Here is a 20550-nt window from a genome sequence, read left to right on the forward strand (position 1 = left end):
AAAAAAATAATTAATCCAATGAATAAGAAATTAAAAAAATTAACTGAAAAATTAATAATCAAATAAAATAATATTTATTAATATATACGTATATTATATTAAAAATAATATTTATTAATATACAATAATTCAATTTAAAAAAATAATATAATAAAAAAGAAATTTAAAAAAAAATAATGAAAAGAATTAATGTACAATAATTCAATAAAATAAAAAAGAAAAATTGCAGAAATTATCCTAGTTTGGTAAAAAGATAAAAACTACAGAAATGATCGTAGGGGTAATATTCTCATTTTCAAAAGATTAACAACCAAGTTGTGAAACTTAACAAGATATGGACCAAAATCATCACAAAACCACCAAATAGGAATATTTTTTGCTAATATATGTCTTTTCGTCCTTATTCAAAGAAATTGACAAACCATAGGGACCATTTCTGCAATAAACATCAGAAATTGCTTCAATCTCTGTCTATTCTTGTGTGTTCTTGGGAGTTAGGCCTACAAACACGTCCATTCCATTATGACATGAAAAATAATTCATTTACTTCAATTTTGAAACTAGATTATTTACGTCACTTTTTGTGTGTGAGATTTCAGATTTGAACATGTTGAGTTATGTGGTATAATGAGTACAAACTTATAATTCAATATATCCTTTTAAGTATCATTTTATATTTTAATTTATTATAAATATATATTGGTATGTGTTTGTTATGATTTTGTGCAGGAGGATTTTTTGTGTATTGTTTACATAGATATGGATTGAGTTGGAAGTTGTGATGAAACGCGGGTTGTATTTTCACCCGTAACCCGGATTGGTTTGTGTAATATATAAATGAGGTGTTGTGAAAGAGACAAGCATCTGAACATATACAATCGTCTTCTTCTTTCTCTCATCTTTAGGTTACAGTTCATAAAGTTCTTCTTGTAATCAAACTCATTCATTCACAGAGTGTATAGATTAGTTGAGTGTTTATGTAGTGTGGTTGATTGTAGAGTGAAGAGTGTTCTTGTAGTGAGGCTTATCCTGTAAGTTTCTTGAAAACCTTCTGGTTCTTAATAAGATAAGAGCTGTTGATGTAGTATGTTTTATGTGTTTGAGTTTCTTTTGATGGTATCAGAGCCAGGTTCAGTGGTTTTGTAATCTTCCTTGTCTAGTTTTGGTTAGGGTTTCTCAACCAAATCGAGTTAGGGTTTCAGGTCGTTTTTTTGTAGATCAGATCAGAGTTCTAGATCTTGTTATCAAGGGTTGTTTCTGGTGTTTGATCTTTGTTTACCTGGAATCGCTATAGATCTGATATCAGATCTAATGTCGAAACTTCAGTTTCTTTCTCCGATCTATAGTGGATCTTGAAGATATTGGTGTTCATTAACTCAGTTGTTCTCTTGTCACATATTAAGAGTAAACATTTGTGGTAGTAGTAAACGTTTAGGGTTAATCTGTATTAACCTTAACGGCCAACGCTATCACAGCGGTCAACGTTAAGACTGTGCAAACAAGGTTCTAAAATCGAGTTGATTCTGGCATTTGAATGCCCTTTTCGATTCTCAGCGGTGAGTCTGTTTACATAACTCATCTGAACTACCTTGCTATTTGAGTAGTTCTTGATAGATCAGTTCTCATCTGATCGTTTGTTTTTTGTTCCTATCACATTTATCTATTCTTTGATTGTTTGTTGTGGTTATCATGTCTGATACACCTCCTGAATCTTCTAGTAAGAATGATATTGTTGATTTTGATGATCCGCTTTATTTGCATCCTTCAGATCATTCTGTAACAACTATTATAAGTTTCAAAATTCTTGGTATTGAGAATTTTAGGGTTTGGAAAAGTTCTATGGTAAGGGCTCTTAAAGCCAGAAATAAACAAGGGTTTATTGAAGGAACTGAACTAAAAGATAGTAAAGATTCTGTTAAATCTTTAAAATGGGACAGAGTTAATGCTGTTGTATGTTCTTGGATTCTTAATTCTCTTTCTGAGCCAATTTACATTAGACATGCTTGTTCTGAATATGCTTTAGATATTTGGAATGAGCTTTGTGAAACATATTATAAGGCTGATGGATCTGTGGTTTTTAATATTCATCAACAAATTAATAGTCTTACTCAAAGTAATTTGTCAGTATCAGATTATTTTAACAAACTAGATGGTCTATGGAAAGAATTTGACGGGTTAACTAAGTGTCCTGACTGTACCTGTGAAGCTGCAACTCATACTAAAAGTCATTCAAAACACATGATGCTTATGCAGTTTCTCAGTGGTCTTGATGACTCATTTAACCAGCTTAAAAGTCATATTCTTTTAATGGAGCCACTACCTGATGTTAAAACAGCTTTTTCTATTGTGTCTAGAGAAGAGTCTAATCAGAAACATGGTAATATTTCTGTTTTGTCTAATAAAAATCAAAATACTTATGCTTTTGCGGGTAAAATTGTTGATAATAAGAAGTTTAAGGGTAGAAACCAGAACTTAATCTGCAAAAAACTGTGGTATTAAAGGACATACAATTGAAAAATGTTATAAGTTGATTGGATATCCTAAGGATTTTAAGCCAAGGTCTGAGTTTAATAAGTCACCATCTTCCACTGTGTCTGGTACTGCTTCACATGTTAGTGAAAGTACTAATGTTTCTGATAAATCTGATCATTGTTTTTTAACAAATGATCAATATACAAAGTTAATGTCACTTCTTCAAGAGAAAGAGTTATCACAGGGAGTACCTGCTAATGCTAATATGGCAGGTATGACTTGTAATAATGTTTTGTTTAATAAAAGAAAATGGATTGTTGATTCAGGGGCAAGTCAACATATGACTGCATCTGAATCACAACTTTTTGATGTAGTTGATGTTTCTAAACTTAATCTAAGAGTTGATCACCCTAATGGATCAACTACTATGATTGATAAGATTGGAAATATTATTCTTTCTGATTCTATTATGTTGTCTGATGTATTTGTTATTCCTGATTTTCATGTCAATCTATTATCTGTTCATAAAATCTGTAAGGAAAATAAGTGTAAAGTTGTTTTTGATGAAAATAATTGTTTGATTCAGGATTCACTATCAATGGAGACTGTGAAGACTAGTAAAGAATGTGGAGGTCTTTATTATTTGGAAAATCAAATGATAGGTAGGTCAAATTCAGTAATTAATAATCACAGATGTTTTATATCAAAATTAACATGGCATAACAGAATGGGACATCCAGCTGATAAAGCTCTAAATATTTTAAAACCGGTTTTAAATTTTGATGATGGGTCAGTTATGCCATGTGATGTTTGCCATCAGGCTAAACAAACTAGAGAACCTTTTCCTCTGAGTGAGTCTAAGTCCTTTAGTTTAGGAGAGCTTGTTCACTTAGATGTTTGGGGTCCATATAAAGTTGCTGCTATTGGTGGCTTTAGATTTTTTCTTACAATTGTTAATGATTTTACTAGAGCTACATGGGTTTTTTTGAAGAAATCTAAGGAAGATGTGTTTAGTTGTTTTCATGAAATTGTTATGTTATTAGGAAATCAATTTAATGCTAATCTAAAGATTATTAGATCTGATAATAGAACAGAATTTGTTAATCAAAAAATGAAAAAATTTCTTGAATCTAAGGGTATAGTTCATCAGACATCTTGTATACACACTCCACAACAGAATGGAGTGGTTGAACGAAATCATAGACACTTATTAAACATTGCTAGATCTTTGTTGTTTCAAGCTGGCTTGCCTAAAATTTTTTGGGGTGATTCTATTTTCACAACTGTTTTTTTTAATAAATAGAACCCCATCTTCTGTTTCAAGTGGAAAAACACCTTTTGAATTAGTTTATAAATGTTCTCCAGTTTATGATAAAATCTGTGTGTTTGGATGTTTAGCTTTTGCTACTAAGTTAAACATTACTGATAAATTTTCTGAACGGTCTGAGAAATGTATTCTGGTTGGTTATTCTAATTTTAAAAAGGGTTACAAATTGTTTAGTCTTGAGAATGGTTCTTGTTTCTTTTCCAGGGATGTGAAATTTTATGAGACTGTTTTTCCGTTTAAATTGGGATCTAAATCCAATGATGTTTCTCAATTTTTTGAGCCAACTTGTTTGAACTATAAGGATTTATGGGATCCATTTTCTAATGATGAACTTTTATTACCTAAAAATTTTGATGATAATCAAAATAGTGGAATATCTAATTATAATAGGCAGGATGGTGATACAGTTGATAATAAATGTTTGGGTGCAACTGATTTAGATATTGATGGTAGATCTGTTTTAGATGCAGCCCTATCTCATCAGGAAGGCACTTCTGGTTGTGAAACTTCTGGTTCGCAACCTGAGTCTGTTACTTTGGATTTCACTAATGGTTCTGAGGAAAATCTTAATAATGATAATTTTGTGTTTGATTCTCAGTTAATAGGAGTAAGAAAATCTACTCGTGAATCTAGGTTTCCTCAAAAGTTTAATGATTTTATTATTGAAGGTAAGTATAAATATGGAATTGAGAGGTCTGTTAATTATTCTTTTCTTAGTCTTGATAACAAATGATTTGTAACAAATTTAAATAAATCAGTTGAGCCACAATCTTATTATCAAGCTTCATTGGATCCTAATTGGGTAAATGCTATGAATGAAGAAATTGAAGCTTTGTATAGAAATAAAACTTGGGAAATTTGTGATTTCCCTTCTGACAGAAAACCTATTGGTTGTAAATGGGTTTATAAAATAAAGTATAAGGCTAATGGTGAAATAGAAAGGTTTAAGGCTAGAATTGTTGCTAAAGGTTATAACCAAAGGGAAGGGATAGATTTTGATGAAACTTTTCACCAGTTGCAAAAATGGTTTCAATCAGTATTGTTATTTCTTTAGCAGTTAATTTTAATTGGAATTTGTTTCAATTAGATATAAATAATGCTTTTTTATATGGTGAATTGGATGAAGATGTTTATATGACTTTACCCGTTGGTTATAATGATAAGAATGGTAATAAGGTTTGTAAGTTGCTGAAGTCTTTATATGGGCTGAAACAAGCTCCCAAAAAATGGAATGAAAAGTTGTGTGGTTTTTTACATGAATTTGGTTTTGTTCAAAGTATGAATGACTTCTCACTGTTTGTTAAACAAAATAATGATACTATTGTCATATTACTTGTATATGTTGATGATATAATTCTGAGTGGTAATTGTGATAAAGAAATTAACAAGGTAAAAAGTTTTTTGAAATCAAAGTTTTTAATTAAAGATTTAGGGAAGCTAAAGTTTGTTAAACAAAATAATGATACTATTGTCATATTACTTGTATATGTTGATGATATAATTCTGAGTGGTAATTGTGATAAAGAAATTAACAAGGTAAAAAGTTTTTTGAAATCAAAGTTTTTAATTAAAGATTTAGGGAAGCTAAAGTTTTTCTTAGGAATTGAAGTTATAGATATTGATAAAGGAGTATGTCTGTGTCAAAGAAAATATTGTATGGAGCTGTTGCATGAATTTGGTATGTTGAGTTGTAAACCAGTTAAAACTTCTTTAGACTGTAATGTTGTAATTAAAGGAGAGGGTATAAATGGTAATGATGTACTTGTTCAAAATGTTGTTCTTTATCAAAAGTTGATTGGAAACTCATTTATTTGACTATTACACATCCAGATATTTCATATGTTGTACAAGTGTTGAGTCAGTTTATGCATTCTCCAAGAAAATCTCATTTTAATGTTGCTATAAGGTTACTTAGATACTTAAAATTAAATCCTGGAAGGGGTTTTTCTGTTAAAAAAGGTAATCTAAACTTAAAAAGTTTTGTTGATGCCGATTGGGCTAAGTGTTTGGTATCTAGAAAGTCAGTTACAGGTTATGTGGTATTTCTTGGTGATACAATTGTATCATGGAAAAGTAAGAAACAAGATACTGTTTCTAGGTCTTCCATTGAATCAGAATATAGAGCACTTGGTGTAATTTCATGTGAAATTATGTGGATTTTGAAATTGTTATTTGATGTTGGATTGAAAGATTTGACTCCTGTTTCTATATTTTGTGATAATGAGTCAGCTATAAAGCTTATTCATAATCCAGTGTTTCATGAAAAAACGAAACATTTTGATGTGGACACTCATTTTATAAGGGGCAGGGTTTCTAAAGGTATTGTTGAAGTTCATAAAGTAAGTTCAGATTTCAATCTAGCAGACATTTTTACTAAACCGCTGGGAGTTGTTCAACATGAATGGATTTGTAAAAATCTTGGTCTGGTTGATCCGTTTCAGAATAAGTGTTGAAGTTAGTTTTTTGAATTATAAGTTTGCGGAGGGGTGTTGAGTTATGTGGTATAATGAGTACAAACTTATAATTCAATATATCCTTTTAAGTATCCTTTTATATTTTAATTTATTATAAATATATATTGGTATGTGTTTGTTATGATTTTGTGTAGGAGGATTTTTTGTGTATTGTTTACATAGATATGGATTGAGTTGGAAGTTGTGATGAAGTTATACACGCGAGTTGTATTTTCACCCGTAACCCGGATTGGTTTGTGTAATATATAAATGAGGTGTTGTGAAAGAGACAAGTATCTGAACATATACAATCGTCTTCTTCTTTCTCTCATCTTTAGGTTACAGTTCATAAAGTTCTTTTTGTAATCAAACTCATTCATTCACAGAGTGTATAGATTAGTTGAGTGTTTATGTAGGGAGGTTGATTGTAGAGTGAAGAGTGTTCTTGTAGTGAGGTTTATCCTGTAAGTTTCTTGAAAACATTCTGGTTCTTAAAAAGATAAGAGTTGTTGATGTTGTATGTTTTCTGTTTTTGAGTTTCTTTTGAGAACATGTTGATTGGGACTTGCTTATTTTGTGGGTAAATTAATGTAGTTATATTTTTGTTAATAAAAATAAAAAATATGAGTTTTTGATCGAGTAATGGGAGAGGGTAAAGATCACGAGTAAGTAAAGACACGAACAATGTAAACACAAGCCTAAAAATAGGCGTTTTCTTTTGAATAATAATTCACAGTTGAAATTAGCCTTATAAATTAGAAAAAAAAAAATAATGAATTGCAAGTTCTTAGAAGTTAAATTAAGAAAATTTACATCGTGAAATGTTATTGAATCATGTTGAAATTATTTAGCCTTCTGAAAATTAAAAAAAAAAATCTTTTGGACACATGTTGTATTGATGTGTTTCCTAATTATTTAGGAAGATGTTTGGTAACTAATGTCTCAAAAGAAAACAAAAATTCATAATACAACTAGAAAAATTAAAAAGTATAGTGATTTTGGGTTACGAAAAAAACAAAGATTGTTATATCTTTCCGTAATCTACCGAATGACAAAATAAAGATAGAGATAATGTCCCAATAACAAAATGCAAACTATGAGTTTGGTTCGATTTGACCATATATATATATATATATATATATATATATATATATATATATATATATATATATATATATATATATATATATATATATATAGGTTCATTTGAGACCACCTATATTTTGTGAGACCGTGAGACGCATTTTTTTATTTTTTTATTTTATTTTTTTAGTTAATTCATGTTCCAAAAATAATATTTAAAAAAAGAATTTTTTTGATTTTTCCATTTATTTTGCATTTTAAAATTATTTTTAGAATATGTACAATGTAATATTCTATTTAGAATATTTCACGTATTTTTTAAAAAAAATAGAATTTTATTTTATTTTATTTTATTTTTTTTAGTTAATTCAAGTTCCGAAAATAATATTTAAAAAAAGAATTTTTAGATTTTTCCATTTATTTTGCATTTTAAAATTATTTTTTAGAATATGTCAGTGTAATATTCTATTTAGAATATTTCACGTATTTTTCAAAAAAAAAAAGAAATTTTTTTTATTATATATATATATATATATATATATATATATATATATATATATATATATATATATATATATTAGTTAATTCAAGTTCCGAAAATAATATTTAAAAAAAGAATTTTTGGATTTTTCCATTTATTTTGCATTTTAAAATTATTTTTAGATTTGGTCTCACAAAATTAGAATGGTCTCAAATGAACCTGAACCTATATATATATATATATATATATATATATATATATATATATATATATATATATAGAGAGAGAGAGAGAGAGAGAGAGAGAGAGAGAGAGAGAGGTTTAGATTCTATGGAAAACAAAAAACCCTAAAAATCATAAAAATGCATAAAAAAAATACTTAGAGATCACAAGACTTTTTTTTTATTTGTTTTTTATAAAAAATCGCAGCTTTTAATAAAAATTCGCTGAAAAAAAAATAAAAAAAAATTTTATTTTATTTTTTTTTATAAAAAAAAGTTTTTTTTTTCAATTTTTTTTTCAGCGATTTTCTTTAAAAAGCTGCGATTTTTTCTTAAAAAATGTCAAAAAAAAGTTTTGTGATCTCTAGGTATTTTTTTTTATGCATTTTTATGATTTTTAGGGTTTTTTTGTTTTCCAAATAACCTTTCCCTATATATATATATATATATATATATATATATATATATATATATATATATATATATATATATATATGTCATCTAATTTTTACTGTGCGTATCAATTAAGCAATTATCGTTAGTTTTTAACAATTCATCCGTTAACCAGTTTTTCTAAATTACAGGAATGGCCCTTATGATTTAATTTCTTTTGTAGTTCGTCCCTTACCAGTTATGGTTAAAATTGAATGACTAAAATTGCTACATTTCAAAAAATTCGGGGAAAAAGTCTAACATTGCAAATAAGCCCCCTTCTCCTTCAACACCAACCTATCCACAATCACACTAACTTTTAATTCAACAAAATGCCCTAAGCACCGATTCTAGTTCTTACAAAGCAACGTCAAAAAAATATGGTGTTCCTTTTCAAAACATATCCTTCATGTTCAATCAACAAAATAAGATTCGTGACTAAATTCTTGTCCCCCACCTGTGGGAGAAGGGGACGATTGATGTTAGGGAAGAAATTGCCGCCAAGGATGGAGATTTCTTTGAAGGTGGCTCCTTTTGAGATGGCCCTGACGATTTCTTTGAAGGTGGCTCCTTTTGAGATGGCCCCGATGATTTCTTTGAATGTGAGTTTTTGGTGTCGCACTAAAGATGATTTAACAGTGATTTGGATGGTTTCTTGTTTTTTGGGAGCTCAAAATATGTATCAGATGTTATCAATAACATCTGAGCTGGTTCACCCAAAGCAGCCATCAAGATTTTTCTAACATTTTCTTACGTATCTACCAAACCTTCATTCAAAGCACCCAATATTCTAGAATTTGACAACTCATCATCGATAACAACAAAATGTCGTTTTAGAAAGCTAAGAACTGAAGCAAGTTAAACACCTAAAATAGGGCCTTTGATTGTCGGAGTAGTTTCACAAGAATCGACATTATTGAGTCGTTGGTCAAAATGTTGGTTCAACATTCGTACTTAACATCTCTAGGTATCTAATCATGGTCTACTTCTCTAAACCTCTTCTAACACGGCCTTTCTTTCCACCAACATTCCATTAATGATGGGTACTCCTTTGATGCTTCCTTGATTAACCACTACGCCAAATTTGGATACACCAATGTCGCCAGCAAAGTGTTCAATAATATGCTTGAGAGAAATGATGTTCCCTGGACGATCATTATCGGGTGTTATGCTCGATCAGGAATTAAGCTAAGTTCATTCACCATATTAGCCATGCTTTTTTGGAATATCCAGTCTCTTCGTGTTTCTACAATCTAATACGTGTTTGATTGTGATTTTCCTTTAGCCAATTGTTTCCTAAGTTTATATAGTAAATATGGAAGTGTCGTTGATGTTAAGAGCTTGTTTGAATCAATGGATAATCGAGATATTGTCTCTTGGAATTCTTTAGTTTCTGCTTATGCTTTCATTGATGATGTAAAAGAAATTTCACAAGTATTTCCTATAATGCTTGTTAGTGGATTGAACCATACGAAATTTACACTTTAGTCCAGAAGGCGATCAAGAAAATAGAATTCGTGCAATCTAGAAGGCGATTAATGGGGAAGAAGATAAAAAATTTACACTTTGGTCCCTAGAGTTTCATAAATGTGGATGTTTTGGTCGTGTTATCTAAACCATAGCTGGTAAGGGACCAACTACGAAAGAGATTTATATCATAGGGACCATTCATGTAGTTTAGATAGCTAGTTAATAGAGAAATGGTTAAAACTAACGATAATTGCTTAATTGACATCTACAGTAAAAATTAGATGACCAATTGCACAAAAAAAACATAAATTGTCAAATCGGACCAACCCATAACTTCATTATACTATAGTAACATTATCCCGATAAAGATATGTTGCGTCTAAAGATTTAAGCTACAACACCTACTATACATGGGGGGTGAGACTATATAGCAACTCTCCGTTAGGGTGAGACAGTACACCTTCCATCTTATGTACTTATTTTATTCATTTAATGTTATTTTTTTGTTATAATATAATATTTATAAGAGTAAATTACACCAATCACCCCTCGTGCAAATGTAAAAAAAACATGTTTGGTCGTTATTTTCAAAAATTAAATTGGACTGTCCCTCGTTTGTTTTATACTTGCATGCTTCATCCGTGAAAGACGAATTTGTTGCAGTTTTAGTCCGTTCTAGATTTAAAATGACAATAATGCCCTTGTTTATTTATTTTTAATTAGTCTAACAATATTTATTGCTATTTTTAATTTTAAAAGAAAATGGTCCCACTTCTACCACCCCACACCCACCCATCCATACTCTCTCTAAACCTGAAGAACACCACACACGGTCATCTCCTTCCAAACTCTGGAAACCGCCACCTCCCCTATGCTGTCAAAATTCGGCCAACGGAGGTTCTTCTAAAGTTAGAAACAAGAAGCTCATGAGATCCTTCAACGTTTCCTTCATTCCTAAGGTTGAAACTTACTTTTATGACAACAAAAACCTAACTCGCACTTGTGTGCTCCTCACAATTGAAGGCACTGTTGCAGTCACAGATTCGGTGAAGTCGTCACCACAGGAGGTACATCCGGCCTCCAATCTACCACCGTCTCCACAGTCAAAATCTAAGCTCAACAACTGAATCTACACCTTCGTCTCCTCCTTCTTCTCCTCCTTCTTCTCCTACGTGCCTCTATCGATTCTTCTCTAGTCTCCTTAAATCTCTAGTAAGTGGTAACTCTTACTCCGACGACGAAATAGGGTTTTGGTTTCGAACCTTTAGTTGGTGACGGTGCTTTAGGGTTCGTTTCAAACCACCACTGCACCTTTTCTCATATGGTGGTGTTGTTTATCCATCTGTGGTGGTTGTCCGGAATACGGAGATGAAGATAAACTTGGTTTTAGGGTTTATATTCATGTTACTTTATTATTTTCGAGATGAATGGTGATGTTTACATGAGTTAGTTAGTGGTCTGAGGTCACATGTGGACGTAGCTAGCTAGTGGACGGTGGTCGTTGGTGGGCAGAAGTGATTGTGGTCACAGGTGGTTGAGACGAGTTCTCAAATGTATTTGCCCATTTCTTTTTTAAATGTAGTAATAATTATTTTGTAATAATAAACAAATCAATAAATGAGTAATAAATAACAAATAAATAGAAAATAAATAAATAAGGGCAAATTAGTCTTTTTATGTGCGGAAAGACTAAACGTGCAAGAAAAAACTAACACAGGGACAGCCAGAGTTAATTTTTGAAAAAAAATGGAGACTAAACATGCGTTTTAACATATGTATGAGGGACGATTTGTATAATTTACCATATTTATAAGGAATTGCATTATTGTATATATCATCTAAAGATCTCTATTATTTATTCACAATTCACCATGGATAAATTGTTATTTTTCAATAATTAAAGTATCTATTAAAAATGTTATATACATCTATTGTATTATATTATATAAAAATAAACAATTGTTATTTTTGAATAATTATATTATTTCTTTTATTTAATTATTTATCACTTTAACATATATATAATTATAATTTTTTAAATGATAAATATATTTATTTTTAAAAGTAAAATCAAACAACTGTTTGTTTATTCTAAATATATGTTATCATAAGTTAGATGTTATAATGTTATTAAATGATTATGTTATTAAATGACTTTGATCAAAATACCTTATAAATAATATAGTTCTTTCAAATGAAATTTTTATATACAACATTACAAATAATGGATTATCGTAAAATGAAGAATACATAAAAAGGTTTTAATATAAATAACAATAATTACAACACCATCAAATAATGTAACCATGACCGTTGAATACTAAATCGACAAAAATAGATTAATTAAATGTATAATATAACGTTTCATTTTATCATTTCTTATGTTAGAAAAAAAAGAAGATGATATTACGTTTATACTTAGGACATATAGATGCTTATGTAAGAGCAACTCCAATGGATCTGTATATCTCCATATCTATACTACAATGAAACGGTTGTATACTGGATTGGTACAGGAACACACCAAATTCACTCACACACACACATACACACACAGACACACACACACACATATATATATATATATATATATATATATATATATATATATATATATATATATATATATATATATATATATATTGTGTGCCAGAATGCACAAATCTGGACCAACGGATGAAATTCATCAATGAACATGATTTAAGAGTGTATGATATTACAATGAGTAACGACCAAAAATTTGAGCCAATTTTAAACATTTTATTTCATTCAAAAACCATTAAGTTCATACATCTTATTTTCAAAATAGTTTAAACATCAGAGTATCCCCCCAAAACCATATCACATAAATCATAAAACATGAGGAGCGGTACGATCACGTCTTCGCCTTTCCACAATCTCCTGAAGTACCTGAAACAATACACTGAACTGTAAGCCCGAAAGCCTAGTGAGTTACCCCCAAAATACCAACCACATACAACCATAATCATAACATATTGTATCACAATACAGAACATCCATGCCTCTCAAGTCTGTAGCATGACTGGTCCGCCCTCAACAGGCCTTTAGTTCACCTGGTCCACTCTCTGAGTCTACAGTTGTAACATCCGAAAAATACAAGCAATTTAAATTTTTCAAAACAACCTGATTTTTCATTAAATATTTACAAAAAGTTTTCAATACAAATCATTAGAGTATTCCCAGAATCACGTTGCTACAAAATCATGAGGAGCGGTACGATCACGCCTTCGCCTTGCCACGGTCTCCCGAAGAACCTGAAAAACATTAAACCACAACTGTAAGCCCGAAAGCTTAGTGAGATACCCCCAAAATACCAACCACGCATACGCCCTTCCAGGCTGCGACCTTCCGGTCCAAAACATATAAAACATACATAACATTACAGAACATAGAACAACCATGCATATCGGGTCTACTGTGTGACTGGTCCGCCGTATCGGGCCTTCAGTCCACCGGATCCATCCTTCAGGTCTAGTCATGTTCTTCGAGTCTACAATGGGGTTGGTCCGCCCGCATCGGGCCTTCAACCCACCTGGTCCACTCTCTGAGTCTACAGTGTGACTGGTCCGCCCGCATCGGGCCTTCAGTCGGCCTGGTCCACTCTATGAGCCTTGGCACGTCTGGTCCGCCCTCGTGGGGCCTACAGCCTATCTGGACCGCTCGCTGGGCCTTCGGAACAACCGGTCCGCCCTGGGTATCTTGGCCTACAGCACAAAGCAGGACCCGCCTCAACCCATCTCCAGTCCAAACAACCATGTGCACAAAACATACATTCATATAACAGTCATAATCAACAAACCGAGCAAGCAGATCACATAGCCTATCATTACCCTAACCGGGTTACCGACCTAACCGGTCACTAGCATAGCATCACTCTGTATATCGGGAAACTGACCTTAACAAGGTCTCCTAGCATGTACCATCCTAGCTACCAGGATGCAGACACATCAAACAATAACATAATAACCATATCCGAATCTCAATCCAATAAAGGGCTGGCATTGGTGTCTTAGACCCTGTTGATATAGTGAGGATAACTCACCTCGAAACTGTCAGCTCAAAGGATAAGATCCCGCTACTCCGAACTCTGACACGAACTCCTCCACTGAACATCAAAACATACAACTCAATAAATACCCTTAATTACCAAAATACCCCTGGAAGACAACTGGTCAACCTTGGACAAGTCAAAGTCAACCCCTAACTGACCCTACTCGCCGAGTCCACATGCTCAGAACTTCCTTCACTCAGCGACCCAACTCGCCGAGTAACCCCAAGACTTGTCGAGTCCAACAACTCTGAGTCCACTCGCACCCAACTCACCGAATCATCCCTTGACTCACCGATTCATCGACTCAACCAGAAATATTGGGACTTCCTCGACAAGACTCGCCGAGTCCAAGGCTATCTTCAACCTACTCGCCGAGTTGTTCTTCCAACTCGTCGAGTTCCAAGCTATCTTCAAGCAACTCGTCGAGTCCACCCATGTGACTCGTCGAGTACCACCGGTCTGAATCCATACAAAAGCATCTCAGGCCATGCAATTTATCCAAAACATAGATCCAACCTCCTACAATCCATCCATCACGTAAAGTGGCAAAATTTATGTGAATCTAAAGAGATCTAAGCCTTATTCACCTTAGAACCAAGGTTTGGGACATGGTGGCTTCACTAAGCACTCAAACACAGGAACTTTAATGCACTCTAGGCCTTCAATATTCCAGATCTGAGGTAGCAACCTCAGATCTATCCTCCAAACTCCAAAACATTCCAAGACATACACCCCACAAACCCCAAAATGATGAAACTAGGAATGCACAGCCTAAGGACGAAAGTATTATCTCCAAAAGTAGCCTCAATAGCAGCCAAACTCGAATCCAAGCAAAGCCCTTTGATCCAAGCCACTTCTCCTTCAAGATTTCTTCAACCAACACCTTTCCAAGCTCTAATTTGCTCCACAAATGAACTCTCCATGAATTTAGGGTTTCTGGAACTCAAGGGGGGGATAAGGGAGGCTGTGGAGGGGTATAATGCTCTTTATATAGAGCTCAACCCCGAAAATTAGGGTTTTCTCCATACAGCACCTACTCGCCGAGTCCATCTTTGGACTCGCCGAGTAGGCCACTTGACACGCGACCATAGCCGCGACCTGACTCGCCGAGTCTATCCATGGACTCGCCGAGTCACCCTCCGAAACTTACACTTTTAGCCCTTCAACTCTACTCTTGCAATTCCGGGATGTTACAATTCTCCCCCACTTAGATTAGGCTTCGTCCTCGAAGCCTACGACATCTCATCTTCAAATTACTTCCCACGACGCGCCACCTGACCTTGACCGAACCAAGTCCCTCAAGGTACAATCATAGAAACCTGAAGCTCACTTTCTCCTTCCATATGGTGTCCCCACCACCTACTCAAACCGGGCACCAGCGGTACCCTCCGATAACCACACTCAAGAACCGAGAATTACCCATGATGCCTTACTGCTCCAATTCTCATCTTTCACTTGACTCATATGGCTATATAGCCACGAACCATCGGATCCTTGATCCGAATCCCACTCTATCCATTCCATGACGACAGAAAGATCCATTCTTCCATTCCGGAGCAACTCCCCCGAGTTCTCCTCTCGCAATCACACACACATACTGATCTAGCTCTAGCACCCTCAGGTTTGGAAAACCTGATACACTGATGATATCCTCAAACACCCTTCCAGGATGAACCGCTAATACATACCCAAAACCTTGATCAGAATCTCACTGAGAGTCCAAGACTCTTCCTCTGTATCCATTCCGAACCCCTCTCTCTGGCTCTACGCCGCGGTATTCCTCCGCGCCCTGAGCAACATATCAAGCCGAATGAGCTTTTATTCTACCGTCGCAACACACTACTCATAGACCATCGTCGAACCAATCCAATCATAACTCTACACTACCGCTTTCACTTCCGTGAATTCGCACTCCCTTTTCGGAATTTCATTCCTCCCTCTTTCCTTACCAAGGAAATCACTCGTCCGCCCAGTCACCATGACAGGCACTATGGTGTTCATCCCACGCTACACTACCTCTTTAAAGCGGACCCGACATCCATGCATCACCACCACTCTGACTCTCATCGTAGGGACTCTCAAGCCCATGCACTACCTTCACTGCTCAAAATTGCTACCCGGGGCCAGACCTCCCAATGTAATCACACTGCAGCATACGCAACCCATAACCCCGAACCGATCCAACAATACTCGCAGAGTCTTCAGCATGACTGGACCGCCTCCCCAGGCCTTCAGCCAATCTGGACCACTCTCAGGACCTTCAGCCAATCTGACTGGACTGTCCTCCAAGCCTTCGGCCTGACTGGTACGCCTACCGACCTTCAATCTATCCGGACCGCTCAACTAACATTCATCATTCCGAACTATCCCTTCAGGAAATCCTCCCGCACATACCGTTCTAGCCCTCTAGGGGTTCCGAACTCTATCTCCATCATACATACTCGATCCCGGCCTGCTCCCATGCCTTCCACAATCAACTGCTATAGGTCTGTATTCCGCCCCGTACGCCTGTTACTCACCCATACGAGCCTGCTCTCGACTGATAGAAGTATCGGTGAATTCCCCAAGTAGCTAAATGACCTTTCAGACCCAACGATCATCCGTAGAATTTCCAATTCTCCCCCACTTAAGATACTGACAATAAATCACCGGTTGCCATCACCGATCCCCCAAAGTAACCTTGCAGAAAATCCACACTTACACACAAAATGTTTCTCACCAGCGCTAACAAATTTCATAAAAATCATGTTTCCACACTGAACAACCCGCTCGAAAGGAGCCCAATCTTCAAATATCCATTCCTCAGACTGCAGAATCTACCCAACCTTCAAACCAACGCCGCATCCGCCATCAATCCTCACAAATATAATCAACGATAGCTCGAAGCACTAATCCATAACCCTATCGATCCTTCAGGGAACAAAAGATACCAAGATGAAATCTCGATCACACTCGCCAAACCCTCCAAGGACAACGGATACCACACGAAAACCCGAAACGCAATTCCATAACCAACCAACGAAACTAGCAGATAACAGTACTCCACAATAATCATAAATAATTAAAACAATAGAAGGAAACGTACCCGCAGCAGCAAGCTGAAAAACACGTCCCTAAGCCCTTGGGGGCTCCGCTCCACCCTGACCTCCACCTATGATCCTCAACGTAGCCGGTGCTGGAGCCTGCACCGGTCCTGCAGCAAGCCGTGGACAGTTGACCTTCAAATGTCCAACCTGATGACAATGATAGCATATCCTCAAATCCCGAACCGGCACTGACTGCCGACAATCCCTTGCATAGTGTCCCTCCTTTCCGCACTTGCGGCATGCTCCACCAGACTGACAAACCCCGACGTGACCCCTTCCACACTTTCCACAGACGTGGCTACCCTGATCTCCCATCCTGGAATCAACGGTCTTAGACTGTTTCGTCGCCGGCTGCGACTGAACCGGAGCTTGCCTCAGCTCACGCATCTGCAACTCAATCTCTAACTCCCGCCGCCTGGCGGCCTCCTGCAATTCCAGCAAAGTCTCGCACCTCTGCGCAGACACAAATTGTCTGATGTCTCTCTTTAGCATACTCAGATATCGGGACATCTGAGCCTGCTCCGAAGCGAACTCAGGGCAAAACATCGCCCTCTCAGTAAACATCCTGGTGATTTCCGTCACCGATTCCGAATCCTGTTTCAGCTCCAAGAACTCCTGAGCCAACCTCTCCCTCTCGACCTGCTGAACATAACGAGTCATAACATCTCTCTGAACAGATCCCATGAAATTGCAGCTCACTGCGTGTCCGAGTACGACCCCGTGGTCAATCTCCACCAATCCTTTGCCCCGAGCCTTAACAGGTTCAGAGCACACCTCACCCTCTGATCAGTAGGGCATGAACACGTGAAGAAACATCCCTCCACATCTGATAACCATCTCATAGCAACGATCGGATCCTGAACTCCATCAAAAGTGGGAGGCTTCGTATTATCGAAGTCCCGATACTGAAAACCTCTACTAGCTCCTTCCCCTGCCGCTGTTACTGCTGCGGTAGCCGCCGCGGCAGCCGTCTCCGTGAGAGCTGCATAGCGCTCATCAAAATACTCCACCATGGCGGTCTTGATCGACCCAAACAACTCCGTCAGCTCAGCCCGAAACAATGCAGCAACCTCATCATGCAGGATCTCACGAATCCTCGCATCCGACTCGTGCGTACTCATCTGACTAACAACCTCGGGCTGAACAGACCCACTCGGAACTCCCTCTCCTGCTCCTGATCCTGACCCGGATCCACTCCCAGCGTGCCTTGAAATCTCCATACTGAAAATAAAACACCAAATTTCAGACATATTCCACTATCCCGGGAACCAACTCTCAAGCCAATCCTAGAGGTCATGGTTTCCCTGATACGCGTATGAGTCTGTGCTTTCAGTAGTACGGGCCCATACTACCTTCCACACCTACCCATATTTGTATGAAGTACTCCCACAACACCCTAGCGACATACATAACAACGCTCTATCCTTACAACTAGAGGAACACTAGAAATCTCTCACAAGGAACCCTAGACTAGCAGGCATCATAAATCAGGCAACTCATCAAGAAATCCTGAAGATCCCTAGCCTAACTCTAGCATGCTGTTCTATCAAATATCAATAAAACAATTGTCATGTATGGTATTTTGGGGCTACTTACTGGCTCTGGCTGATCGTACCTCCGCATCCTCCTTTACTTATTTTGATAACCATTTTTAAATTCTCTTTTGAAAACCCTCCTCGATTTGAGACTGGAGTCACACAAGTGTTCCTCCAATTTACTCAAACCAAGGCTCTGATACCAACTTGTAACATCCGAAAAATACAAGCAATTTAAATTTTTCAAAACAACCCGATTTTTCATTAAATGTTTACAAAAATTTTTCAATACAAATCATTAGAGTATTCCCAGAATCACATTGCTACAAAATCATGAGGAGCGGTACGATCACGCCTTCGCCTTGCCACGGTCTCCCGAAGAACCTGAAAAACATTAAACCACAACTGTAAGCCCGAAAGCTTAGTGAGATACCCCCAAAATACCAACCACGCATACGCCCTTCCAGGCTGCGACCTTCCGGTCCAAAACATATAAAACATACATAACATAACAGAACATAGAACAACCATGCATATCGGGTCTACTGTGTGACTGGTCCGCCTTATCGGGCCTTCAGTCCACCGGATCCATCCTCCAGGTCTAGTCATGTTCTTCGAGTCTACAGTGGGGTTGGTCCGCCCGCATCGGGCCTTCAACCCACCTGGTCCACTCTCTGAGTCTACAGTGTGACTGGTCCGCCCGCATCGGGCCTTCATTTGGCCTGGTCCACTCTCCGAGCCTCGGCACGTCTGGTCCGCCCTCGTGGGGCCTACAGCCTATCCGGACCGCTCGTTGGGCCTTCGGAACAACCGGTCCGCCCTGGGTATCTTGGCCTACAGCACAAAGCAGGACCCGCCTCAACCCATCTCCAGTCCAAACAACCATGTGCACAAAACATACATTCATATAACAGTCATAATCAACAAACCGAGCAAGCAGATCACATAGCCTATCATTACCCTAACCGGGTTACCGACCTAACCGGTCACTAGCATAACATCACTCTGTATATCGGGAAACTGACCTTAACAAGGCCTCCTAGCATGTACCATCCTAGCTACCAGGATGCAAACACATCAAACAATAACATAATAACCATATCCGAATCTCAATCCAATAAAGGGCCGGCATTGGTGCCTTAGACCCTGTTGATATAGTGAGGATAACTCACCTCGAAACTGTCGGCTGAAAGGATAAGATTCCGCTACTCCGAACTCTGACACGAACTCCTCCACTGAACATCAAAACATACAACTCAATAAATACCCTTAATTACCAAAATACCCCTGGAAGACAACTGGTCAACCTTGGACAAGTCAAAGTCAACCCCTGACTGACCCTACTCGCCGAGTCCACATGCTCAGAACTTCCTTCACTTAGCGACCCAACTCGCCGAGTCACCCCAAGACTCGTCGAGTCCAACAACTCTGAGTCCACTCGCTCCCAACTCACCGAGTCATCCCTTGACTCACTGATTCATCGACTCAACCAGAAATATTGGGACTTCCTCGACAGGACTCACCGAGTCCAAATGGACTCGTCGAGTCCAAGGCTATCTTCAGCCTACTCGCTGAGTTGTTCTTCCAACTCGTTGAGTTCCAGGCTATCTTCAAGCAACTCGTCGAGTCCACCCATGTGACTCGTCGAGTACCACCGGTCTGAATCCATACATAAGCATCTCAGGCCATGCAATTTATCCAAAACATAGATCCAACCTCCTACAATCCATCCATCACGTAAAGTGGCAAACTTTACGTGAATCTAAAGAGATCTAAGCCTTATTCACCTTAGAACCAAGGTTTGGGACATGGTGGCTTCACTAAGCACTCAAACACAGGAACTTTAATGCACTCTAGGCCTTCAATATTCCAGATCTGAGGTAGCAACCTCATATCTATCCTCTAAACTCCAAAACAT

At 36.7% G+C, this 20550-nt stretch overlaps 1 protein-coding gene across 1 annotated transcript; it reads left to right on the plus strand.

The window, feature by feature from the left end:
- Positions 1–1689: 1689 nt before the first annotated feature.
- Positions 1690–6252, plus strand: LOC145010466 (uncharacterized). The gene is made up of 9 exons (XM_078969004.1): positions 1690–2428; positions 2502–2744; positions 2799–2977; positions 3059–3261; positions 3776–3913; positions 4004–4467; positions 4558–4767; positions 4887–5477; positions 5591–6252. Exons 1-9 carry the CDS (start codon positions 1690–1692, stop codon positions 6250–6252), a joined length of 3429 nt encoding a protein of 1142 aa, XP_078825130.1.
- Positions 6253–20550: the final 14298 nt, after the last annotated feature.

Source organism: Lactuca saligna, chromosome 8 (genome assembly GCF_052625555.1).
Source record: "Lactuca saligna cultivar CGN05327 chromosome 8, ASM5262555v1, whole genome shotgun sequence".
NCBI classification, from domain to species: domain Eukaryota; kingdom Viridiplantae; phylum Streptophyta; class Magnoliopsida; order Asterales; family Asteraceae; genus Lactuca; species Lactuca saligna.

Coding starts and splice junctions, on each gene's coding strand:
- LOC145010466 (XM_078969004.1), top strand. CDS start 1,690: ATGTCTGATACACCTCCTGAATCTTCTAGTAAGAATGATATTGTTGAT. Junction 2,978..3,058: donor TTGTTATTCCTGATTTTCAT/GTCAATCTATTA, acceptor TGTTTGATTCAG/GATTCACTATCAATGGAGAC. Junction 4,768..4,886: donor GGCTAGAATTGTTGCTAAAG/GTTATAACCAAA, acceptor TGTTTCAATTAG/ATATAAATAATGCTTTTTTA.